The sequence below is a fragment of the Rattus rattus genome, chromosome 12 (assembly GCF_011064425.1).
Source record: "Rattus rattus isolate New Zealand chromosome 12, Rrattus_CSIRO_v1, whole genome shotgun sequence".
Taxonomy (NCBI): domain Eukaryota; kingdom Metazoa; phylum Chordata; class Mammalia; order Rodentia; family Muridae; genus Rattus; species Rattus rattus.
The window spans coordinates 59153917-59180851 of NC_046165.1; the positions used below are offsets into that span (position 1 = coordinate 59153917).

The 26935-nt window shown below is 43.4% G+C and overlaps 2 protein-coding genes across 3 annotated transcripts in view; one reads left to right on the forward strand and one right to left on the reverse strand.

Annotated features, from left to right (window-relative positions):
• Positions 1 to 11429, reverse strand: part of Fbxo16 (F-box protein 16) — a 49175-nt gene extending 37746 nt beyond the window's left edge. The window contains exons 1-3 of one of the 2 annotated variants that reach the window (XM_032918011.1): positions 11108 to 11429; positions 9757 to 9877; positions 6888 to 7023 (exon numbers count right to left, since the gene is read on the reverse strand). In XM_032918011.1, the coding sequence (XP_032773902.1) occupies positions 6888 to 6986 (99 nt within the window). In that variant the 5' untranslated portion in view covers positions 6987 to 7023; positions 9757 to 9877; positions 11108 to 11429. The remainder of the gene's footprint in view (positions 1 to 6887; positions 7024 to 9756; positions 9878 to 11107) is intronic. The other variant, XM_032918010.1, reaches the window with a different exon arrangement.
• A 3786-nt stretch (positions 11430 to 15215) lies between these two features.
• Fzd3 (frizzled class receptor 3) overlaps positions 15216 to 26935 on the forward strand; it is a 66697-nt gene continuing 54977 nt past the window's right edge. Inside the window, exons 1-2 of the mRNA XM_032917279.1 lie at positions 15216 to 15336; positions 23404 to 23914. Coding sequence (XP_032773170.1) covers positions 23726 to 23914 — 189 coding nt within the window. The 5' untranslated portion in view covers positions 15216 to 15336; positions 23404 to 23725. The remainder of the gene's footprint in view (positions 15337 to 23403; positions 23915 to 26935) is intronic.

The following is a 26935-nucleotide window of genomic DNA, read 5'->3' on the forward strand; positions in this document are numbered from 1 at the left end:
AAGCAACAATAATGAAAAGGTTTTTGAAGTCAGAGGAGCTCAGGGTTGAAAGAAATCCTAAGGAGGAGCTGGAGAGATGGCCCAGGGGTTAAGAGCATTAGGACACTTATATCAACCTGTAACTCCAATTCCAGGTGATCTGACACCCCCTGCTGGACTCTGTAGGCACTGCACTCATGTGAACATACTCATGCACACATATACACATACATAAAAATATTAAATAAAAAACCCTAAAGAGATTTTTGTTCAATTTCCTTAGTTTAGATACTACATGTGGACTTTCATGAAAGTTGCTTTGTCCAGATTTTTAAAAACATAACAAGTCATTGGGTCTAGCTGGCACCATGGTTGTCTAGGTTAGGGTTTTACTGCTGTGAACAGACACCATGACCAAGGCAACGCTTAGAAGAGACAACATTTAATTGGCGCTGGCTTACAGGTTCAGAAGTTCAGTCCATTATCATCATGGAAGGAAGGATGGCAGCATCCAGGCAGATATGGTGCTGGGGGAGTTGAGAGTTCTATCTCTCTCTCTCTCTCTCTCTCTCTCTCTCTCTCTCTCTCTCTCTCTCTTTCTTTTGGAGCTTGGGACCGAACCCAGAGCCTTGTGCTTGCTAGGCAAGCGTTCTACCACTGAGCTAAAACCCCAACCCCGAGAGTTCTATAGCTTGATCTGAAGGCAACGAGGAAGACTGGCTTCTGCAGGGAACCAATGGAGGGACTCTTCCGCACTGGGGAAAGCCTGAGCACAGGATCTCAAAGCCCACCTACATAGTGACACACTATCTCCCACAAAGCCACACCTATTCCAACAAGGACACGCTTCCTAATGGTGTCACTTCCTGTGGGCCAAAGATTCAAATACAGGAGTCTATGGGGGCCAAGCCTATTCTAACCACTACCGTGGTGCAGGACTGAAGTCCCCACACTCAGGAGACAGAAGCAGAAAAACAGTAAGTTTGAGGCACACGCGGGCTAACAAAAGACCAAAGGCCAAGCGTGGTGGCACACACCTGAACTCCCAACACTTAGAAAGCAGAGGTAGGAGGATGTATGCAAATATATCCTCTACTACACAGTTTAAGGCTAGCCTGGCTTACAAGAGACCAAAGACAAAAACAAGCGAAGAAGGAAGGAAGGAAGGAAGGAAGGAAGGAAGGAAGGAAGGAAGGAAGGAAGGAGAGGAAGAAAGGAAGGAAGGAAGGGGAGGAAAAAGAAAAGGAGGGAAAGGACCCTGGTATCAAACTCCTGTTCAGCTTAACTCCGCCCTGGTCTCTCACTATAATCGTGGTCTTCTCCATCCTGACTGCTTGGTACTTATCATGTAGCCCAGATGGCCTGGAACTGATCCTTCTCCTAACTCAGCTCCCTGAGTGCTGAGATTAGAGGTGAATACCACCAAGCCTGCAGCCCTAAATTCTTAAGGAACTTCTGCCAGTGTGCTACCTGGCAGTGGGAAGAAGACTGGGTCTTGACGTCATAACCACGTGGTGGTCTCCATGGGTGTGGTTCATGGTAACCAAGGGCACCAGTATTCGAGGGGAAGACAGTCCACAGAAAGGTATCAGAAAAGGAATGATGTGGGCAGTGGGTTCTGTCACACAGCAGGCTACAACAAACACAATGTCTGACTAAGTCAGACCTGGTGGTGCAGGCTTGCCATCCAGCTACTCAGGAGGCTGATACAGGAGGATCACACACTCCAGACCTGCCTGTTTATATTTAAATAAATAATTTTGGCAAATCATTCTGTAGTCATCAGTCCTCAGCTGGATTTGTACTCTTATGTGCCCTGAATTACAGTGAATTTTTATGCCGAAGATGTGCAGTCAGGGTCTTCTTTTTTAAGAAGCTGGAAAACAGACTATCTCTTTGAAATGGCAAATATTAAAATGGCTCTTCTCTCACAGACGGCTGCAGTCTGTTTATATCACAGTTTACTCACAACCTGCTGTTAAGTCAAAATCCCTTGGTTGGTTATTTTAGTCTGTTGACATTGAAATTACATATTTCCTTGTGTGACATCATTACGGCAGAGGAGGGAGCTATTTTGGAAATCCTAAATTATGATCGATGGATGGCAACAGAGGCACTGTCTCCCAGGACACGCTTTTCTCAGGCACGGCGTGGTGCGTGATTCCATGGCCCCAAAGAAGTGGGAATGTGCACTTTTCATGTTTTAAAATTATATATATTTAAGGCGAGCAACATGATGTTTTGGGATGCAAACACAAGAGAGAAATAATCGCTAGCGTCCAGGCAATTACCCTGCCCATCCTGCCCATGGCTAACTTTGCGTGTAGGGGAAGGCGAGCCTTCTAATTAAAACACTGGCTGGCAGGACAGGTACTATTACAACACTCTCCCCTAGGAATCCTCGGGGCCCAAATTGCTCTGTAATCTGCTGCATTTGCCTACCTTGACGATGCTTTTTTTTTTTTTTTTTAAGTTATCTAAATTTGAATTCAGTCTCTCTGCTGAAAACCTGCTGTGAAGTTAAAACCCCGAGTCTCTTATTTTTAGCCCGAGTTGGTTATTATGTACTTCACATTTTACTACAGAACAGAGGGAAGACAAAAGTTAAAAACAAAATGAAGGAGTAGAGATGTAGCTCAGTTGGTGGACTCATTACTTAGCGTGCAAGATGCTTACCCTGGGCTCAACCTCCAGCTCCTCATACACGGTGCTCAGAGCTCTTAGACTAGGAGGGTAAATTCAGGAGGCTTAGAAGTACAAGGTTATTTATGGCAGCATAATGAGTTCAAGGCCAGCTGGGCCTACATGATACCTTGTCCCAAAAGAGGAGAATAGGTGCTGTAGAGAGGGGGCACAGTAGTTAAGATCATGTGCAGCTCTTGCAGGGAATCCAGGGTTCAGTTTCCACACTCAAGTAGGGTAGGGCACAACTGTCTGTAACTCCAGCTCCAGGGAATCTGACCTCTTCTGGTCTTCATAAGCTCTCTCTCTCTCTCTCTCTCTCTCTCTCTCTCTCTCTCTCTCTCTCTCTCTCTCACACACACACACACACACACACACACAAAAAGTAAAATACATATTTTTACAAAGGATTTCATGATGGTATATATACGTTTTCTAAAATTCATTTGAAACAAGAAGCTAACTAAATGATATTTTTGCATCTGGGAGTTATGAATGGTGAGTATTTTCTCTAAAAATTATCATTAGATGTGACAAAAACCATTAAAGAACAAAGATAAAAGTCATGCCACGTTTGCTATGTTGTATTGATCCTTTCTAGAACTGGGGGATGTATTTAGTATCCATTGGGAGGCAGCTGGTTGACAGCCAGGAGCTCAGTGGAGCTGCCTTAGGCCAAGGTCATGACCTTGGAGGGGAGAGCAGCTGGCCACTGAAGGGTAGTGTCAACTCTAAAGGCCAGGCCTCTTTGCTGAGTTATGAGATGTCTCTGAGGAAACCTAACAGCTGGTACCCTGTGAGGCCAGTAGAGATGTCACAGAGACTGCACTGCAGTCATCCTTGGCCACAAACCTATACCTTAGTCAGAGTTCTCTAGAGGAACAAAACTTACACACCTATATGGTATTTATTAGAGTGGCTTACAGGCTGTGGTCCAGCTAGTCCAGCCATGGCTGTCCAGCAAAGGAAGATCCAAGAATCCAGGAGTTGTTCAGTCTGTGAGGCTGGATGTCTGTCTCAGCTGGTCTTGAAGAAGTAGGCTCTATTGCCAGTGAAGGAACAGACTTGCCATTGAGAGCAAGCAGGCAGAGAGCAAGCTTCCTTCTGCTCTGTCCTCAAACTGACAATCAAGAACAGCCATGACACCTTCTCCCCCCTTCTTTAGGGTTAACTCCTGAAGCTCTAATGTGCTCTTAACTGTGGCGCCATTTCCCCAGCCACCAATTAGAAGGAAAAAAAAAAAAAAAGAGAGAGAGAGAACAGAGTCTTGTATGCAGCCTTAGCTGGCCTGGAACTCATTCTGTATTCCAGGGTGACCTTGAACTCACAGACATCCTCCTGCCTCTGAGATCTGGGATTAAAGGCATGTGCCACCATGTCTAGCTTAAGATAATGTTTTATTATTTTTTGTTTGTTTGTTTGTTTGTTTTGTTGTTTTTTTTTCACAGTGGCCAAATTGATCATGACTGTTCTTGGAAATTTCCTGAAAATCGAGACATTAAACAACTTCGTATTTCAACTCAAGTCACTTTCTCACACATGTGTAAAACCTTCACAATTCAATGAGAAAACAGATTTCCAAATCTGACACTGAAGTTAGAGGAATAAGCTGTTATATAAACTGTTGGGGAGCTGTGAGCATCACAACAGGTGCTCAAGAAATAGTTGTTGTGCTGAAAGGAAAAGATTTCCATACGTTCCTTTGTCGCTGTAAGGCCAGGCTCCATCTGCCTCTGCCTGTCCTTTTGTTCCTGAGTCCTCCTTTCTTCCACCAACCCCTTATGTCATTTCTGCATCTTTTTCTTTTATAGCTTCTCCCCATTTTATTTCTCAGGATTCCAGTCTCTTAAACACACACACACACACACACACACACACACACACACACACACACACACACACCTCTTACTCCTGTAGCACATCAGAGTAGGAGAACGTTTCTAGTTCTAAGATGAGCCAGGTTTGACTATGAGCTTTGCAAAGGGGATCAATACTTAGGATTACAGCAGCCACAGTCTACCTCCAGCCAAGGAAGGAGCTGGAAGGCCCAAAGATAAAAGTCAATGAATGGGCCCAGTAGGTGAAATACTTGCCAAATACAAGGACCTCAATTACATCCCCCAGAACTCCCACTAAAACACCAAGGGTTGTGGTGCGTCAGTGCTGGAGAATCAGAGACAAGCAGATCCCTGGAGCTCACTGGATAGCCCACAGTGTCTCTTTGGTGAGATGTAAGCACACGAGAGACCCTGTCTCAAAAATCTAGGTAGATCACACCTGAGGCATAAGAGCTGAAGTTGTCCCTTGGTCACCATACCCATGCATGCACATGTGTACACACACACACACACACACACACACACACACACACACACACACACACACACAGAGAGAGAGAGAGAGAGAGAGAATGGTGGGATGACTGGACTTGTGTTCTGGAAGCCACATCCAGACTTGTGTATTCTGAGAGACTTGGAGAAGAGTATGTTAGTCTTGATGGGCTAAAGCTGAATGGGAGAGCCAGCAACAACACTGAGAGAGAAAAGGAGACAGGAAGTGGTGGTGCTGCTGAGGGGATAGTGAAGTGACTCACAGGTGATGGGCAGGAGCTATGGCGCTGTGAACTTCACCTGGCTGGCCTCAGCTGCTAGGGAGTAGCAGCAGGGGTCTGGGAGGTTAGCTGGGTGCCAGGGCCTGAAGGGACCTCGAGGATGTGTATGTGTGGCGGGGTTGGAACGTGCTCTTTGGAGTAGACTCCATTTTCAGCTTCACCTAGTAAGATTGGTACTTCAGAAAGACCTTTCTGGAGCCTTACTAGAATGGGTGAGAGGCGATGATAAGATCCAGGATGTTATGGAACTGTGCCCGGCAAAAGGTGGTGGTGAGGATGTGAACCGAGAACATGGAGCTGGGCTGACTAGTACTAGAGAGAGGAGTCTCAGACCCAGAGAACATGTTGGGAATGGTGTGCAGATGGATGTTCCTCCACGAATTTCTGGATTCTAAGAGTCTGGGCATGCTGAGAAGCCACAGCCCTGAGAATTCTTGGACCTGTTTCCCAAGTTCCAATGCAGGAAGGCAGCCTAGAGGGAAGAGGAGTTTGCCTTTGCTGCTCACTGTGAGTAGTAGGGTTCTCTGTGCTTCAGCGGCCAGGAAACCCATCCTGTGCTGGGCATTCATCTGGGTGATATGTGTCACTCAGCGGGTCAAGACTGACCAGGAGAACCAGTGGTTACGCTTGATGCAGAATGCTCACCCCGACAGCTCTGCTGTGAGGGGAAGTTCTAGGTCCCTGCCCAGATTCTCGTGTCCTTTACTGTGACGGAATAGTACTGTCGTTTGTTCCACCAGCAACAGACTCACTGTAAATTATGGTGAGGAATCAAGTCCCACACCTGACAGGGAAAGGGGAGATTTTCTGTACGGTGCCTGGCAAGGGGTGGTGGTAAGGCTGTGAACTGAGAACATGCAGCTGGGCAGATGAGATCTAGAAAGAAGACTCACAGACTGAGAGAACATGGGACATGAAGGCAAAGGGCTGCAGATAGATACTCCTAACATGGACCCAAATGATAAAGCACCTCGTGATGGTACGAAGTGGGGCTTTCCACCTGGAGGAAGATAGTGAGGTTGGTTTTAGACACTGAAACTGGTTGTTTTATTGCCAGGTAGGTGTGGTCCTGGGGTTCAGGGACCCCAGATCAGAGTTCTGCAGTTCCTAGAAGCAGGGATAGAATACCCTAGAGGGCTGCCATTCTCACCCCCTCCCCCAGCCACATGCTTCAATCCTTTATCAGGGGTATTTTACATGTGTCTCACCAGAAGTCAGCTGGGAAGGCTTCTTGGGAGAACATCAGTCTTGTGAGTACGTGGCTGAAATGAATTCATTAAGTGACCTCAGTTTTATCCAGAAACTGGGAGATTCGGGTGGGGCAGGAAAAATCCCTTCTGGACATCTTTCCTCCCCTCCCCAAATTTTGTTGGCTCCAAGGAGATCCAGTAAGGATCCAGTGTGGGAAAGAATGACAACGTTTCCCTTGGGCAGGACTCTGATCTATTTTCAATCTTGTCTGCATAGCAAAGATACAAATAAAGTTGTTGTTTTTAAATAAACCTTTTGTCTTTTGTTCATAGATTGTGCCATCTTAAACAATTCCTGCTCACATTCTGATGATCAGAATTTTACTTTTTTCCCCCCAAATGATAAAGTACCTCTGGCCACTTACCTGGTCGTTCAGAAGCTGATGGTTTAGAGGTGTCCAGGTACTCATCTTTGTCTGCATTTTTGGGCCATCGATGCTTTTGGGAGGTGCAAATGCCATCATGAAATGAACTGGTGTTTTTCCATAAGAAAGACTACACCTATCAGGAGAAATGAATCATTGAATCTTCTGAGAACCAAATAAAGTTAATGGGGTTTTTGTTTGTTTTTGTATGTTGAGGGAAGGTACGGGTGGGTAGATTATTTACGGAGGGCTTTGTTTATGTCAAAGACTTTAGATGTCTGATCAGCACAGGTGTACAATGAGCTGGTGGTAAGGTTGTGGTTCAGTTCCTTAGACCACTAGAGAAAGTGAGGCTTACTGAGGTTACACAGCCTATCCAGGATCACTGTGAGAGGAAGAGGAATGGAACCCCGGGCTCACAGGGGAAGCTCAGAGGCATCCTTAGCCCAGAATATAGTTTGCTGGCCAGAAAGAGAAGAGCTTCAAATTGTGAGGGTCACAGTGCAACATAACACCCTTCACCCTAACATTTGGGAGTCAGAGGTAGGTGAGCCTCTTTGAATTTAAGGTCATATTGGTCTTCACAGAGATTTTGAGGCCAGCCCTGGCTGTACAGTGAGATCCTGTCTCAAAATAAACATCTACTTTTTGTCTTTGTGTCATTAACTCTTCTCCTCTGGTCTTAGAGTCATCCTAAGACATACTCAAGGAGCAGACATGTAGTGGTCAAGGCCATGGCTTTGGAGATGGACAGACGTGCTTATTGGGGAGAATTCTGCCAGTTTAGATGATCTTGTATACAATCTGCCTACTTTTGATCAAGGTAGCTTAATTTCCACAAGAAAATGGTGTGGGTTGGTTGACTGATTTTAGAGGTGTCCAGTTGTTGCTTTCTGTCTTCCTTTGGGGGCCATCAGTAGCCCTCTCATGACAACAGGCGGTGGGTGATGGACGGACCATGGCTTATCCTTTTCTGCATTAGTCACCTGAGCAGACTGCAATGCTGCCCCCCAGGAGCTACACACCCTTTCCTCTTCTGCATTTGTTAGCTAGATGCTGTGTCTAGTTGCATCTGTTTTTTAAACCTCGTGCAGTTTTGTTTTTTTTTTCGGAGCTGGGGACCGAACCCAGGGCCTTGTGCTTGCTAGGCAAGCGCTCTACCACTGAGCTAAATCCCCAACCCTGTGCAGTTAAAAAAAATACTAGTTCTCTTCTATTCCTTTAAAAAATTTCTTAAATGTATTTATTTTTGTGTTTGCATGTTTTGTCTGCATGTATGTATGTGTACCTTATGTGTGTTTGGTGCCTGATGAATTCAGAACTGGAGCCATAGATGATTGTGCACCATCATGTGGATGCTGGGAATTGAACCTGGGTCCTCTGAGAGAATAGCCAGTGCTCTTAACTTCTGAGCCATCTCTCCAGCTCCATTTTGTGCAGTTTTTTTTTTTAAATCTTATGTATGTGTATCTCGAAGATGATGCTTGGGAGGTGGTGAGAGAGGAAAAGTCTTGCGATAGTGGCTGAAGGGAGGATGGCCTGAGTAACTAGTAACCTCCTTCAGTCTTTGTTAGAACTTATCAGATATTGAATGCCCAAAACCTGTACTTTGGGGGACCATGATGGGATATTTTACAATGGACAGTAGTACCAGTACCTGCCTCAGTGTTTCCACCCTCTCTCCTCTCTGAAGATGGGTTTACACACACAAGTAGAACTGGCTGAGACGACTCTCTACATGAACAGTGTTGAGAAGTGTTCAATAGTCAACACCTTCCACAGTTTCTTCCTGCTACCGACGTCCTGGTATGAAGGGGCTCAGATTAGCCTTTGGGAGTTTCTCAGCTCCTAATGTTTATCTAAGTCACCATGTTTTTAGCTAGGTTACAAAAGGCACAGGAAATGGTTTCATTTCAGCACCATTAATTAGCAGCCAGGGATACACACACAGGTGAGAGCAGCCAAACTACAGATACAAAGCTATGTCCCCAAGTTCATATCTGCCCAGGTAAAATTATATACTGCCTGTTGTTTTATTACTTTTATTTTGAGACAAGGACTTAGCGTAGTCCAGGCTGCCCTCAAACTCAAGATCCCACCACCTCAATCTTCCTTGTGCTGTGATTACTGGAGTTTGCCACTGCGCCCAGCCCCCTTCTTCTTTTAAGACAGTATCTAGTTTAAAAAAAAAATCTTTGAGAGTCGTAAAGACTCTGGGATAAAAGCTATGCATCTCTTCCTAGAAAAATACACAGGAAACTAAAATTCTGCTTCCCTCAGGTTAAAAACTTCTGCATTGGGGTTGGTGATTTAGCTCAGTGGTAGAGCGCTTGCCTAGGAAGCGCAAGGCCCTGGGTCCGGTCCCCAGCTCCGAAAAAAAGAACCAAAAAAAAAAAAAAACAACTTCTGCATTACACTGAGATGCTCCCTTGTTTCCCAGTGTGTTTGGAAAGCCATTTGTGCATTCCATTTCTGAATGAAGCCAAAGCAGCTTTTCTCAAAGGCGCCCTAAGGGTCTGTGCCCGCTGTTTTCTTGTCCTGGCTCCTTGGGTCTGAAAACCACTTTAGATTAGGTTTCCTTCGAAGCAGCTGTGGTTTCCAGAAGGTGGGCTTAGCCAGCAGGCAGCGCTCTTGGTGTCACTCATAAAGAAGCGTGACAGTGGGGATGTCTCACCTGTCTTATGTGATCATCCCTTTTACGGTTTTTCTCCCGTAATCATCCTTTTTCCGGTTTTTCCCTCCTCCCTCAATCCCAGAAGATGAACAGCGTACATAGTTTGTATGCACACACAAGTTCACAAACAGACCACTGGCTACTATTTGAAACACTGACATTTTCACACAACACACACACTAGAAATAATGGTACCTTGTCTACCAAGACAACAGCTATTGCCTCATCCTTGTCCTCAGATACGAGCTGCAGGTACCTATGGCTTCCTTTCCTTTATGGCTGCCTGTCACTGTGTTTCATGTTCCTTGGGATACAACTGTAGAAAGAAGGCCCAGGGTCTTCAACATGGTTCCAGACTCAGGTTCAACAGCCAAGCAGTGGTCCCAATCGTCACATATTTCCGATTTGGCCTTCTAAACCATCTGAGCCGTGGTTCACGCCATCCCCATTACACAATAATTTTACTAAGGATCTATCCCAGACCTGCTTATGTAGTCAAGGACAACTGAAACTTCTGACCCTCTTGCCTGTGTCTCACAAGTTCTCGATTGCAGCTGTTCGACAACACCTGATTTCTGCAGAGTTGGGCTTGGGCTTCATGTGTGCTGGACAAACATTCTACCAAGGGTTCGATATTCAAAGCCCTAAGGTTTGTTTCCTCTGTCTCGATTTTGTTTTTGTTTTGGGACAGAGTCTGCCTCATATCCCTGTTTGGCCTGGAACTTGCTATGTAGACTAGGCTGGCTTTGAACTAACAAAGATACACCTACCTCTCCCAGTGTCTGTGCTGCCACTCCCAGTTGTTTTGTTTGTTTCTAAATGATCAGTCAGTGAAGTCACTTTTCAACTCAAAACCTTCTCATCTCACTAAGGACTGGAATTCTGATTCCTAACGTGAAGTCTGGGTCAACTCAATATAACTATTTCAGCCCTCCCCACCCCTTTTCCTGTACTCTGTACAGATCTCAGTAGGGATGGTGGCATGAGACCCTGAAGCTTTGGGGCTCGTGTGTTCTGGCACTGCTCATTTAAATTCCAATCACAGTCATACATAGTAGTTGCTCAATAAATGTTATTCGATGGAAGGAAAAATGTCATGGTAGAAACTTGAGGATTAAACCTTGTGGGACTGCACACTGAAACTCAGAACATGATGATCCTGTCACAGAGGAAATACTCAAGGTTGTCAGAGTTTTATTTGGAGGTTACAACAAAGACTAGGATTGAGTTTCTCTGCTAACACACAATTCACCCACAGTACACCAGACAAAGGGAATCTCACCCAGTATCAGAAATAGAGGGCGGGTAGGTTTAAATGCGAATTCACCCTATATTCAAACATTTAAAACCTAAATAAGCACTGTAACGCATGGTTTTTAAAGCTACTGCTTGACCTGCAAGTAATTGTTGGTTGTTAATTTCAGTGGTGTGAAGCAGCCATTGAGACTGCAGCGCACTTTAATCCCCAGGAGCCCCGGCAAGCTTTTGGGGAGCTGGGGAGCTCTCTCAGAATCTCCATCTTTTTCCTGCTCTAAGCACTGCTCACCTCAGCAGCTGGCCTCCTTCTTCAAGCCTCTGGTTCTGGGGTTGCTATCGTTGCATTAGGACAGCTTTCTTTGACTCCTTTCAGCCCCCACCTCACCGCTTCCAGCAGTCCAATCACCACCTATAAATCCTGTCGCTGGCATCCGGGGTCTCTTAGGCAACAATGTGTGGTCTCTTGATTGGCCAGGGCATCTAAGGAAGGCTGGCTCCAAAACTGGGCACAGAGATAAAAGGAGAAAGTGTGGCGGTCGGGTGAGTAGGAGGAGCTGTAACATCTTGATAGAATTCTTGGAGGAAGTAGTATCCAATCCTGAAACCAGCAGCCTTGAAAAATCTTCCTTCAAGGCTCGCTGCGTTTGTGTTCCAAAACCGCTCTTCGCGACTGAGCATGCTCAGTTATGTTGCTCTGGTCACTCGGGAGCTCCGAAACGCAAACTCCATTGTGCCAGGTTTTAAGACTGCCCAGACTGTGGAAGAGGGTTGGAGGAAATAAAAATTGGCTATGGTTGGATAGGGAAAAAAGCACCTGCAGAGGAAAAGGGAGGTCGTGGGGGAACAGCTCCAAGCCTAGTGACAGATACGCCAGGGAACCAGCAGATGGCACGCCCTTGTAAGAATAACTCTGAACTTAGGTTTTAAGACCCAGTCCCATTTAATTAGCTAAGTGTATCGAGCACCCTCCTTGTAGTGAGAACCAGAGAATGAGAAGATTAAAAAAGAAAAAAGAAATCTGAAGGCGGGCATGGTGGGTCAAGGCTGCAATCCTAGCACTCCGGAGGTGGAAGCAAGAGGGTCAGGATTCCTTGGAAAGCTTTGGCTCTACAAAGGGAGTTGGAGACTAGCCTGAACACCAAAACCCTGTCTGAAACGTAAGAAATCTAATGAGAGAAACTGAACAGTGCAATGTGCAAATAACCAACATTATTAAGCCCAGGGGTCTAGTAGCTGTGATAATAGCAAATTCTGGAGAATTCCAAGAAGTTCAAAATCCCATGCCTGCATCCATAGTGCAAAGTGGTTTTGATAAGAAGCCGCAAACCAAAACTTAACCCCAGAAACTAAAATAAAATACTCTCTTTGTTTGCTAAAACAATGGACATCTCCATCTTAAGCAGTCCTACAGATCCTACATGTTTCATTTTATTTTTTAATAGTGTAGTTTTAAACGTACGTTTATTTGCCTGTGTGTATCTATGTTTGGAGTATTGGCCTGTATGTACCACATGTAGAGGAGATCAGAAAACAACTTTCAGGAGCCAATGCTCTGCATCACATAGGTCTAGGTCCAGGGCTCAAACTTAGGTGATGAGGCTTGCCACCAAATACCTTTACCTACAAGTCATCTTGCCAGCCTTATGTTTCATATTTCTTAAATAGCATATCTCCCATTCGAATGGAAAGGGGACAGTGGATCTCATAGAGGTTGGCGCTTTTCCTAAGTTAACAATGGATCGGTAAGTGGCCAAGCTGAAATGAGAACCTAGGTTGTCTGGATTCCAGCTTAGTGGTTTTTCCAAATGACCAGCTTGTATGTAAATGAATAAACAAAGCCTTTGGGGATGTGAGGGGGTGGCCTGGGGGAGGGAGGTAAAGATGTCATACTAAATTACCATGCATTACCAGTTAACATTTATGGTTTCAAAAAACGGGTTCATCCAGAAAGGGACCAGTTTTAACAATGCCTAGGTGGCTGAGTCTCTCTGTGAAGTTCCCGCTTGTTAAAAGCTTTCTATTAGTGGTTACAGCATGGAAGCAAAGGGAGATGGGACATAGAAAGCATCTGGAGTTATCCCCGTGGGATTTGAATGTTTCCATTCCTCATAGAAGATGCCTTTTGTCTCTGCTCTTCACAGCACCTTCTGGGTCTTCTCATGTCCTACAGCTCCTCCAACTGCCTGCTCCCCCAAAGGGGAATGAGTCACCCCTTTCCCACTGTGTTCCTTGTGAGTCACCCCATTCCCACTGTGTTCTTAGGGAACAGGCACACATAGCCCAGTGTCTTGGGATACTTTGACATTACTTCTGTGTGGAACAGACCTCACATAAGAAAAGCTTAAAGACATTTATAACAAATACTTGTATCTCCACAGGGATGTTAAGATGTTTCCATTATATGATGCTTCTCTCCCTCCCCCCCCTCTCTCTGTCTCTCTCTGTCCCTCTCTCTCTCTCTCTCTGTCCCCCCCTCTCTCTCTGTGTGTGTGTGTGTGTGTGTGTGTGTTTACAAGACTTTCTGCACACAGATCCCATTGTCCTTGTCTAGAAAACCATTTGTGCACAGCCTTCTTGTTCCTTTTTTTTTTTTTTTTTGACAGTTTCATTAGATATATGTTCCCTCTTGCTAGCAATGTATTCTTGCCAGGTTTTAAAGATGCGCCACCACTTACATATAGTAGTTTCCTTTTCTGTGACTTGGCAATGTTGATATATTTGTAATTGTGCCTGTGTCATTCCCATCTGCTGATATGAGCAGTGGCATGGCCTGTGTCTGTTTTAATAGCCTGATATATACACTGAGTGAGAAGGCTCTTGGCAGGCACATTTCCGGTGCTTTAGTTATGGGGATCTAGCAATACATAAAGCTATCACAAAGTTTCTCCTCCGTCCCCATCTACCACCTGCCTCTTTATTTACTCTCGTCAGGAGACACCACTGGATTCCTGGGGTATGCTGACTTGCCTGGAATGGCCCTAGGAATCAATTATTGTCCTAAAAATGTTGTTGCACATGTGTCAATAAGGAAAATGGAAATTGTTGTTTCAGATTTTATTTATCATGTTGGTTTATCAATTCTCTTAATTCTGATTTAAGAGTGACCCAAGCACAAGATTTTTCAGTATTCGCTACATTATTTGAGAACCTTTTAAAAATTATTATAGGGGTTGGGGATTTAGCTCAGTGGTAGAGCGCTTGCCTAGGAAGCGCAAGGCCCTGGGTTCGATCCCCAGCTCCGAAAAAAAGAACCAAAAAAAAAAATTATTATATATGTCTTTCTGTCTTTCTCTCTCTGTGTGTCTCTGTCTGTCTTTGTCTCTGCCTCTCTGCCTCTCTCTGTCTTTCTCTCTTTGTGTACCTATAGGCCCCAAGTAAACCAAAGGTGTGTTAGTCAGTTGTTCTCCACCTAGTTTTTTTGAGACATTTCTCACCGGCCTGGGGATTCATTTAATGGGCTAGACTAAGTGAGAAGCTAGCCTCAGGACTCACCCTGGCTCCTCTTCCCCGCACTCGGATCACAAGTGCCTGCTATTAGAACTGATTTTTTTGTGGGTTCTGGGAATGTAACTCTGGTTCTCCTGCTTGTATAGCAAGTGCTTTACCAACAGAAGTGTATCTCTCCACCCCATATGATATCACCTTAGTCATTTATAGACATAAGGGTCAGTAGTGTCAAGTACACAACAGGGCCAATGCTGCTATAAGTCCTGTGAACTACCAAGAAAATCAAATAATAACCTGGACTCTAAGTTGAAGATGGACATAAAGAAAGATAGGTAAAGTGCTGTAACAAAGAGAAATGCAATCACGATGAATTGAATCCAGACTCTTCCATTAAAATGCTGTGTGACTTTAAGACATCCAACCTTTCTGAGCGTTCTTCTCCCTTATTGGGGAAAATCTAAAGAATCTTTCAGTTCCTCAAGTTGTGTATGTAGCAAAGGGGTTGGGGAATCTTCTAAGAAGATGATGAGGCATGCCGCCAGTGAGCACAAGCTCCATCTGTTTATAGTAAGGTCTCCCTGGAGAGAACGCAAAGCGTGCACCTGCTTCGCCGGTCAGAGTGCAGCGTTGCAACAGGCCGGGTGTCCCTTGCTACCTGTGCGCGGCACTACTCCCCAACGCGGGTCCCCGAGGTCCGAGGTTGGCACACTGGCTCTCAGAGTAGGTGTTGGCGGACCCGCACAGAGTGCTTAGCTTGAGAGGGCTTTGCAATGCCTCCAGCGCTGGGAACCACTAAGCCGACGCGCGGCAGCTCAAGGCGTCACTACCACCTAGAATGCCAGGCTGAGAACAACGAAGCCGGTCAGCGCTGCGCGACCAGAATCAGGCTAGAGGGCTGGGCACAGCGCGCATGCGCGGCACGTGCGCGCGCACCTTCCCGGGCCGCGCGCCCCGACGCTCGCGAAGGCTCGGCGCGCCGGCGGTCCTCGGCCGCTCGGGGGACCTGAGGGACGCGCGGTCGCCTGCGGGGCCAGCGGTGCTACCCGGGAGAGCCCGGAGGCCGGCGGTGAGGTGAGTCCTGCGGCCGACGTTTCCTCCGGGGCCGGGAGGGCGGGACAGGAGCGGAGCGTGAGGAGAACGCCGAGGCTCCTGTCCCAGCCCGGCCACCCCTCGTCAGGCGGCGCTCGCTGCTCGCGTCGCGGCCGAACAAAAGCCCGAGGCCGGCGCTGCCGAGGCGAGCGCGGAGCTGCGGCTGGCGAGCGGCCGGGCCCGAGCGGGGTCGGAGTGGGCGGCGCGGAGTTCGGGGCCGCGGCCACGCTAAGCGAGGATGCCCCGGAAAGCGGCGGGGCCGGTACGTCCCGCCCGCGCCGGGCAACCTGTGCGAGTGTGGGAACGCGGTGGGTCCCCGCGCCGGTCGCCTGCGGGGAGCGAGGCCGGCCCCAGCCGGTTTCTGCGCTCGGCGCCGCGGGGGCGTGGGCGGGAGGACGATGCGCTGGGCTCCGGCGCCACTGCTTCCCTGCAGCCCCCGGCCGACCCCTGCCACCCAACGCCCAAAAGTTGTCCCCTGCTGCCCATCAGTTTGCAAAGTCGGATGCTCCCAGCGTCGCGCGCTCCCCAGTTATCCCCGCGGTGGGGACTGGGGTTGGCGGATTTGCCTTGGGATGCGAAGGTGAATTCATAGCCACTGGAATATAGGCACTGGGATGCGGGTAACGTTAAGGTTGTAAACATTACATAGGCATTTCACATCTTGGAACTCTTGGAGGTAGGGACTTCCTCAAGGGAAGAGAAGAGGGCTTTTTCATTTTTCTTTTCCCTTTTCCTATTCCCCTTTGTGGGTAGAAAAAGAACAAAAGCGCATGCTATTAATTAGGCAGAAGAGACTTAAAGTTGAAAAATCCCACGACTGGAGATGTCTGGGTTTTCGCCCAGTGTAAATAAAAAAAAAAAAAAAATCAGAATTTGTAGCTCCCTTCTCAATTTCTCAGGCTGCCGAACAGACGCACCAGCTCTAAATCTCACGGTAGAAAAGTCCTTCAGTACATCCGAAATGTTTGTTGATGGGAATTGGGTTACTTTGCAAAGCTAGTGCATGAGAGCCAGGAAACAAAGACCAGCTGGGCTTTAAGGATGCTACCTCCCTCCACTGCCTGCTTTGGTCCTCGGTGGTCTGCTGGTGGCATAATGGGCTAGAAGAGGACTAGATAAACCCCGAGTTGTGTATTAAGAAGCAGGTACTCAAGTCGAGCATGATAATGACTCATGCCTGTAATTTGAGTAATCGGGAACTGAAGTAGGAGAATCACAGAAAGTTGTAGGCCAGAATAGGCTGTGTAGTGGACCTCTTTCTCAAAAAGAAAGGTGGGGAGGCGATAAGGCTTTACATTCCTTCTTTACCTTTAAACAAATCAGTTTTACCTCCTGAGAAACAACACATTTACTTGAACCACAGCATAAAGGTAAAAAGATTCAGGGTTAAGGAGCCAGCGAAAGAAGTGTAAACGTATGGAAGGATAAAACCAAGATAAACTATATCCCAGCTGTAGCTCTTACCATGCTTCCCTATCCTTAGTAAAACAGTGCATAGTGTTGATCTATCTCCTAATGCTTTGAAACTGTTTAGGAAAGCAGGCATATTTTTAAATAAAGTCTAGAATTCTGTTTCATCTTTCTCATGGCTAATAAGAAGACCCCATTGATGAAAGGAAAAAGTGACCATGGGCTCCGCATTCCTTTTATTCTTTTCTCATATTTCTTTGAACTTTATTTTCTGTTTTGGGTCTTCAAGTGAGTTCTTTTTTTTTTTTTTAATTCCATTCTTGAGATATTTGAAGAAGAAAGATTTGAGAGGAATTTAATAGCGAAGTGTATAATACAGTATAATTCTTTGTATAATACAGCATGACTGACGCCTTTATCGACTAGAAAGAAGAGGGGGGGAGGTTGCTTACAAAAGATTGTTTCCCTGCTTTACCTCTGGGGTTTGGGAATCTACCCAATTTACATTTCATATTAGTTTGTTACTGAAACTCTACAATGATTTTGTATGTAAAACTTCTGAGTATGAAATAAAAGGCACCTGCCTTTTATCCCAGCACTAGAAGGAGGATCTCTGTGAGTTCAAGGCTGACCTGGTTTATATAGCAAGTTCCAGGATAGCCAGGACTACACAGAGAAACCTTTTCTCAAACAAAACAAAACAAAAAACAAAGAAAGCCTTCTGAGCGTATTGATTATTCTAAGGAGGCAGGTGGTAGGCAACAGTTCTTAACACATCGTTATCTTCTTTCAGTGGCAATCAGGGCAGATAGATATAGTAAGGTCCTGAGGAAAGAAAATGAGAGTTTTCAGTGGAGGTACTTGTGAGGCTGGGAATAGTAACTCTTCATTGACTCCCAGAGTTAGCTGTTGTTTCAGAAATGCCTGCCTCTCTGATTTCCAGTTTATCATTCTGGGAACCACTAGCTTTAGTGTATCCAGGAATGCACTATAAATGAAGCTTTTGAAGACCATAACTCAAGGAGTGAGCTTAACACATTCCAGTCTCCCCCTCATTATGTCTCACCAAAACAGTACTTTAGTCAAGGCACACAAAGCATATGGTCTTGTTAAGGGAAAACAAGAGGGGCTGCTATTTCCTTACAAACATTAAGAGTTTTCTGACTACCTTTATTTATTCTTTTTACTTTTTGGCCAGCCTCTATTCAACTTTAGGACTGGGGATACAGCTCAGCTGGTAGAGTGCTTACCTGGCACCCACAAGACTGAGTCCAGTCCCCCCTACTGCAAACAAAACCAACCAAGCATATAGAATCTATCTTTGAATTTTCAGTTTTATTTACAGGTTAATTTTGAAAGATTGTTTGCTTTTCTTAGTTTCAGAGTTTAGTAGTTTGTCAATCTGATTGAAATTTGGTGCCTACCATTCATTTTAATTTGGAATCTAGAAGTACTATTTGGTTTATTTCTTTAAGCAATACCACTCAGCACAATGAGAGATTAGATGATTGTAATTAGTGGCATGAGAAAATGAAATTTAAAAGTTAGAAAGGTAATGAACACTAAGGCACATCCCTGTAATTGTAGCACATGAGTGGGGCGGGGGGAGCCTCAGGAATCAGATGATAACCCTAGCTATAAGAGATGCTGTCTTACTCCATGTCTCAGGTACAAATTAGATTGTTATAGTAAAAAAGATCAGAAAAGAATTACTCTGATATTAATACAAATATAGATTCTATGAATTAAATATGATGTTACATAAACTTTTTTTGCAATAGCTAAGAGACAGTTTTCTGAGGATGAATTTTTTTTTTCTTGAACTGTGAGATATAGAAGCCTGGGGAGGTGGCTTCATTGATAGAGTGTTTGCTGTGGTGAATGAGGACCTGGATTCGGATTCTCCACAACCATGTAAAAAGCCTTATGTGGCAGTGGGTGCTTGTAACCCAGTGTTGGCTAGAATGGAAAAGATCCTGAGGGTTTGGGGGTCTTCTAGTCAGTGAGCTCTGGTTTCAGTGAGAAACCCTGTCTCAAAAAAAAAAAAAGGCAGAAAGCACTAGAGGAAGACACCTGGCATGTGCAGGAACACACATGAGTGCAGATACACATATAACACCTGGCATGTGCAGGAACACACATGAGTGCAGTAAGAAATGGAAAATAGCAGGCTAAATACTGACTGGGCTTTAGGAAAAGGCAAGTGATACTAGAATAGGACATAGGAATATTTTTCTTATCAGACAATGCTTTCCTTCAGAGAGACTGACTTAAAGCAACCCATTGCTAATCCTTTGCGATGCATTCTTGAAAAACGTGTCTGAAAGATGAGAACATCCTAGCTTTCCACACTGTAGCTATTGTAACTAGCATTACAGCTTACAGATGAAATTTCTGAACTGCTTGTATTTACAGGATGTCAAAATTAAATGTAAACTAAGAATAGTGAGATGGGCCCCGTCTGTGGAGGTGATAGAAAAGTATTTATGAACATAGTCTTTTGTTGCCATTTTTTCTTGATATGCCCCTTGTGGCACACTTTCCCCCTGGTTGCATCTCGGATCCTCCTGCTTTTTCCACCTGAGTTGTCTGGATCTGGCTTTGTTAGTCAGCCTGGGAAGACAGCCTTTCAACATTTCATTCATCTTTTTCTTGCTGTCCTTCAGATCATGTGCTCAGCTAATTTTCAAGACCTTTACTTTTTATCATCAACATGGACAACACTTGGAAAATACCAGATTCCTGATGACCTACATTCATAAAACTAAAAGTGTATACAGATCTAGTATTTCCCATGCCCTCCTAGAATAGGAGCTCAAACCACATGCTAGGAAAGCACTTCAATACCAAGCTGTGCCCTAGCCTTAGTCTAGAATGTTACCAAGCACTAACAATCAATTTTGCAAATATTTTATATTGCTCTGTGGAGCGGTGAAAGTGCCTCCTAACCCACAGTGCATGAACTGTCAGAACATTCATTTTTGCTTGGGCTCTGGTGCCCGAAACTGCTTACTCCTTCTGTTAGCTCAATGGGCTTCTTTATTCTGTTGGAATCCTACAGATTCTTGCATATGTATACATACATACATACATACATACATACATACATACATACATACATACATACTCAAAATATTGCCTCCAACAACCTTAACCTTTATTTAATGGGTTGCCATATTTTATCTTTCTGAGTCCAGAATTACCTGTTTCCTGCTTTTTCCGCCTGAGTTTGTGTCTGACTTTGTTAGCCAGCCTGGGAAGAGTCTTTCAACATTTCATTCATCTTTAGATTAGAGCTTTTCCATGGATGAGCCTACTTTTTGAAAAATGGCATATTCTCCTGATTCTGATTAGAACCAGGTATTTCGGGGACTATAGAGATGGTTAGTCAGTAAATACACAAATGAGGCCTGATCCTTGGTACATACATAAAAGGGATGCCCTGTATAGAAGGCACATGTGTCTAGGTCCAGCTTCAGAGACAGGTGGATTGTTGAGACTAGCTCACTAGACAGCCTACCTGGCTCTTGGTAAGAAACTTGGTCATCTCAGCAAAACAATGTGATGCTTCTGAGAAAGATACCTGGGACCACACCTTACCCCCACATGCATATGTGTGTATGTGCACACATGTATTTCACTTTTCAAATGTGATGTGGAATGTGTGCAAGATACTTTAAAGCACACGCACCATTTTTGGGCTGATAGGTACCCTTAATTTTTCAGTGTTCAAAAGGTCTGCTCTACAAAGTAAGACAGGACAGTCAGGGTTGTTAACCGAGAAACCCTGTCTCGAAAAACAACAGCAACAACAAAGTAATTTTGTTTGGTGTTTTATTTGTGTGTGTGTGTGTGTGTGTGTGTGTGTGTAAGACAACATGCATGTGGAGATCAGAGGATAACTTTTGTAAGTTACTCCTCTCTGTCCTGTGGCTTCTGTGGATTGAACTCCTGTCAACCAGGCCCAGTGGCAAGTGCTTTTACCTGATTAGCTGGCTGGCTGGCCTGAAAAATCCATTTGAATCATACTAAATTATCACTCCTGTTTTTCTTACTACCTGCAGAATACAAGTCGTATATCCCTGGGCTTGTTGCTTTAATTACCAGCCAATAAACTGTTGAACTAGCATTTTTCCTTGTCTTCTACTCAGCACACATTTGTAGATTTGAAGTTATGTACCATATACACAAAGTCATATAAAGTCAGGTCTTTCATAAAATTCCACAAGGCACTTATATTACTTTTAAATAATTGAAATTCCCTTCCTCTTTTAAAGATGGTTATATTTTGTAGCCCAAAATAAGTGTATATTTGTGTGTGTGTGTGTGTGTGTGTGTGTGTGTGTGTGTTTAAATGTGTAAATGTAAGAGTACTTGTGTAGTGGCATATGTCTGGCAGTCAAGACCACTTTGGATGTCAGTTTTTACCTTCCATCAAAAGACTGAAACAGTCTTGCTTACTGCTGTATATGCCAGGCTAGTTGGCACTCAGGCTCCCAGGGATTCTCCTGTATGTGCTCCTCTCCCTGTCTGCATGCTGGGATTAGAGATACGTGTTATCGTATCTAGCTTTATGTGGGTTCTGGAAATTTGAACTCAGTGCTTCATGCTTAACACCACAAGTGCTTTGCCTACTGAGCATTTTTCCAGCCCTATTTTTTTTTATTATATGTTACTATGTTAATAAATACAATCCATGCACATCTTTTGGAAGGGAGGAGCAGTGTCAGGGATTGAACACAGGTCTTTGTGGTGTTGAGAGCACAGGTGTGGTGTGCTTTTAGGCATGTTTATCTTTTTAGTGTCTATATAGTCCATCATGTATTGTACCATATTAGCCAAACTACTATTGGTAATTTTTTTATTATTTTCAGGGGTTTTTTAGTCGTTATAAATTACTTATGTTAATATTTCAGTTGTATACCACATACACTTGTATCCTTAATTATAAATAGGTTCGCTGGATCAAGTTGTGCCCATTTGAAATATTTTGGTATAAAAAGTCACCAAAAATTATTTACTTATGTATACCATGTGCCTGCATTCAGAAGAGGGTATTGAATCTCCTGGAATTGGAGTTCCTGATGGGTGTGAACCACCTGCAGCTCAGGAATTGGACAGAAGTTCTCTGGATGAACATTATGTGTTCTTAACCATTGAGCATCTCTCCAGCCCGATAAGTATCCATTTAAAAAAAAAAATCAACTAGTTTAGATTCTTATCTAAAATGCTAAATATAATTTTTTCCCTAAAATCCATGCCATACTTTGTTCTGTCATTGTTATTTTTGTACATCAATTAGCAAAAGTATTATGTTTGCCCTTTTTATTTGAATTTTTTTAATAGTGAAGTTAAACATCACTTGATGCGTTTCTTGGCCATGTGTGCATTTTGGTCTTTGATACTTTTTCTAGTATTCTCTAATTATTTTATATGTATGAGTGGTTGCCTTCATGATGTCTATGCACCATGTGCATTTGTGGGGCCCTCAGAAGAGGGCATTGGATCCCCTGGAACTGGAGTTATGGATAGTTGTGGTTGCTGGAAACTAAAACTGAATCCTCTGTAAGAGCAACAAGTGCTCTTAAGCCCTTAGCTATCTCTGTAGCCCTATTAGTTATTTTTATATCCATTTACTTCTTAATTTTATGTAGATTATTATATATAAATATACTTTTTCTTTTACTTGTTCTGGTTTAGCATAGCATTTCTCAAGACCTGACTTATTGTAATTAGGACCATACTTAGGAGGTATTCCTCAGGTAGAGGTCCTTAGGTGATGCCTCTCTTTCAGCGGAGCTGTGCAGATTAAAGGAAGTTACCACTAACTTGGAATCACTCTTAGTCCTACCCTGGCTTGTATACATAGCTAGGCTGCAGGTGACCATTTGTTGGTCATGTGTTTGATATGCCAGGGAAATAAATATGGCATTATATTTTCGTGTTATCTAAAATGATGCAGCATTGGCAAACTGAATGGCAAGACTTTTAGAACCTTTTATTTGTTGTTGGTTGATAGAGGTGGCCTTGTCAACTGCAATTCAGTGCCCTACCTAATTCGTAATGCTACTTTTTTTTGATACATTATCTCATAATTTACTTGTAGATTCTCGTGTTGGAGAAGTGATGTGTAAATAATTTTCAGGGAAGAAAAATATGGGTTAAGTGACAGTGTTTACAACGTAGCATTAATAAGCAGCTTTAATCTCTTCCCAGACCTTTCACAGTTGCTCTCTATCAAGTCAGTTAACATAAAAATGTACTGCGAAAGACCAAAACATGGAAAATAAATGTGAAATTCCGTAGTCTATTTTACAACATCATTTAAACACAGTTTGGGACAATGGAAAAAGCATTCAAAATGGATCAACTATATTTTGTGACAAAATTCTCTACCTTGTGTTATATATGTAGCTTTGGATATAAAATTATAATTATAAATTAAATATTATTTAAGGACTATTTTTAGTGTGTGTGAATATATATAATATATCATATATGATAAAATAGAAAAACTTACTTTGCGAATACCCTTGTATTTTCTTTATTAAATCAGGATGATGCCTCATCAAATATTTTAATGTTAAGTCTGCAGTATTTTGAGAAGTGATTAACTTTCCCATTTTCAATATTTTTCAGATATTTCAACAAGAAAGAAATCACTCTCCTCCTAAGATGGAATCTGTGATTTGGGAATGTGGTTGATCAACTTGATGTGCTGGCCAGATGTGCCCTATGTAATAAAATGAAAAGAAGATACAAGATGATGTCATTTTCCCATATTGTGAAACCAAAAACAAATGCCCTTTGTGAGACCAGGTTAACAGTCCTTTGATAGTACAGGGAGTTTTTAACAGATATAGACGAGGATACTTTCAAGCTGAGACCTGCTGGCGTATACTGATCTAAAGCACATCTTGAGTAGATCTGACCATCCGAGGCTCATTTTGATCTAGGAAGAATGGCTGTGAGCTGGATTGTCTTTTATCTTTGGCTCTTGACTGTGTTTCTGGGGCAGATAGGTGGGCACAGTTTGTTTTCTTGTGAACCTATAACCTTGAGGATGTGCCAAGATTTGCCTTACAATACTACCTTCATGCCTAATCTTCTGAACCATTATGACCAGCAGACAGCAGCTTTAGCAATGGAGGTAAGACACTCCGGGAAATGACCTGCACTGACCACATGACTCACCTAATGTGTTTGATAGAACAGTAGGAAAATAGTGCTGCTTTCAACTTTATCTTATACATTCGAAAATATATATAGTTTAGCTCATACTAAAATAGATTGAAGAATTTGTGTTTAAAGAGATTTTACTCTTGAATTTATTTTTAGACATGTTTTTATAAAGAATTTGAAACACTAAAACATGGGTGATGATACCTCTTCAGAGATTGCATCTCTGTTATTTAATTACTTTATATAGATAGCAGAGTATAATAATATTACATAACGTTCGGTAGCTGAATATAGAATGTAACGAGATTTGTTTTGTTTTGTTTCTTCAAGACAGGGTTTTTTGTGTGTAACACTGGCTGTCCTGGAACTCACTTTGTAAACTAGGCTAGTCTTGAACTCAATTCAGCCTGCCTCTGCTTACCCAGTGTTGGGATTAAAAGTGTATATTATCACTCCAGCATAATTGGCTGAATTCTTGTGTTTGCAGTATTCTGTGCCCCCCCCCCCATCTAAGATGATTTCCTGGTCATGTGAAGTTCACATCAATTTAAGAGTAACTTTCAAGCAATGAAAAAGGTTTTGTTATGCTAATTTTATTCCTGATGGTTCAGAATTCTATGTAAGTTTGTTGCCTTGAATTTTTCTTATATTAATTCTTCAGGTACTTTTTTTTTTTTTTTTTTTTTTTTTTTATTATTAACTTGAGTATTTTATATACATTTCAATGTTATTCCCTTTCCTGTTTCGGCAAACATCCCCTCCCCCTCCCTTCCTATGGGTGTTCCTCCCACCCCTCCCCCATTGCTGCCCCTCCCCCAACAGTCTAGTTCACTAGGGGTTCAGTCTTAGCAGGACCCAGGGCTTCCCCTTCCACTGGTGCTCTTACTAGGATATTCATTGCTACCTATGAGGTCAGAGTCCAGGGTCAGTCCATGTATAGTCTTTAGGTAGTGGCTTAGTCCCTGGAAACTCTGGTTGGTTGGCATTGCTGTACATATGGGGTCTCGAGCTCCTTCAAGCTCTTCCAGTTCTTTCTCTGATTCCTTCAACAGGGGTCCTGTTCTCAGTTCAGTGGTTTCCTGCTGGCATACGCCTCTGTATTTGCTGTATTCTGGCTGTGTCTCTCATGAGCGATCTGCATTCACATTTTGATCATCTGTCTTGAGTTTCATTTGTTCTAGGCATCTAGGGTAACTCAAGCATTTGGGCTAATAGCCACTTATCAATGAGTACATACCATGTATGTCTTTTCTGTGATTGGGTTAGCTCACTCAGGATGATATTTTCCAGTTCCAACCATTTGCCTACTTAATTTCATAAAGTCATTGTTTTTGATAGCTGAGTAATATTCCATTGTGTAGATGTACCACATTTTCTGTATCCATTCCTCTGTTGAAGGGCATCTGGGTTCTTTCCAGCTTCTGGCTATTATAAATAAGGCTATGAAACATAGTGGAGCACGTGTCTTTTTTATATGTTGGGGCATCTTTTGGGTATATGCCCAGGAGAGGTATAGCTGGATCCTCAGGCAGTTCAATGTCCAATTTTCTGAGGAACCTCCAGACTGATTTCCAGAATGGTTGTAGGCAGTCTGCAACCCCACCAACAATGGAGGAGTGTTCCCTTTCTCCACATCCTCTTAGCATTTGCTGTCACCTGAGTTTTGATCTTAGCCATTCTCACTGGTGTGAGGTGAAATCTCAGGGTTGTTTTGATTTGCATTTCCCTTATGACTAACGATGTTGAACATTTCTTTAGGTGTTTCTCAGCCATTCGGCATTCCTCAGCTGTGAATTCTCTGTTTAGCTCTGAACCCCATTTTTTAATAGGGTTATTTGTCTCTTGCTGTCTAACTTCTTCAGTTCTTTGTATATTTTGGATATAAGCCCTCTATCTGTTGTAGGATTGGTAAAGATCTTTTTCCCAATCTGTTGGTTGCCGTTTGTCCTAACCACAGTGTCCTTTGCCTTACAGAAGCTTTGCAGTTTTATGAGATCCCATTTGTCGATTCTTGATCTTAGAGCATAAGCCATTGGTGTTTTGTTCAGGAAATTTTTTCCAGTGCCCATGTGTTCCAGATGCTTCCCTAGTTTTTTCTTCTATTAGTTTGAGTGTGTCTGGTTTGATGTGGAGGTCCTTGATCCACTTGGACTTAAGCTTTGTACAGGGTGATAAGCATGGATCGATCTGCATTCTTCTACATGTTGACCTCCAGTTGAACCAGCACCATTTGCTGAAAATGCTATCTTTTTTCCATTGGATGGATTTGGCTCCTTTGTCAAAAATCAAGTGACCATAGGTGTGTGGGTTCATTTCTGGGTCTTCAATTCTGTTCCATTGGTCTATCTGTCTGTCTCTGTACCAATACCATGCAGTTTTTATCACTATTGCTCTGTATACTGCTTGAGTTCAGGGATAGTGATTCCCCTGAAGTCCTTTTTTTGTTGAGGATAGTTTTAGCTATCCTGGGTTTTTTGTTATTCCAGATGAATTTGCAAATTGTTCTGTCTAACTCTTTGAAGAATTGGATTGGTATTTTGATGGGGATTGCATTGAATCTGTAGATCGCTTTTTGGTAAAATGGCCATTTTTACTATATTAATCCTGCCAATCCATGAGCATGGGAGATCTTTCCACCTTCTGAGGTCTTCTTCAATTTCTTTCTTCAGTGTCTTGAAGTTCTTATTGTACAGATCTTTTACTTGCTTGGTTAAAGTCACACCGAGGTATTTTATATTATTTGGGTCTATTATGAAGGGTGTCGTTTCCCTAATTTCTTTCTCGGCTTGTTTCTCTTTTGTGTAGAGGAAGGCTACTGATTTATTTGAGTTAATTTTATACCCAGCCACTTTGCTGAAGTTGTTTATCAGCTTTAGTAGTTCTCTGGTGGAACTTTTGGCATCACTTAAATATACTATCATATCATCTGCAAATAGTGATATTTTGACTTCTTCTTTTCCGATCTGTATCCCTTGATCTCCTTTTTGTT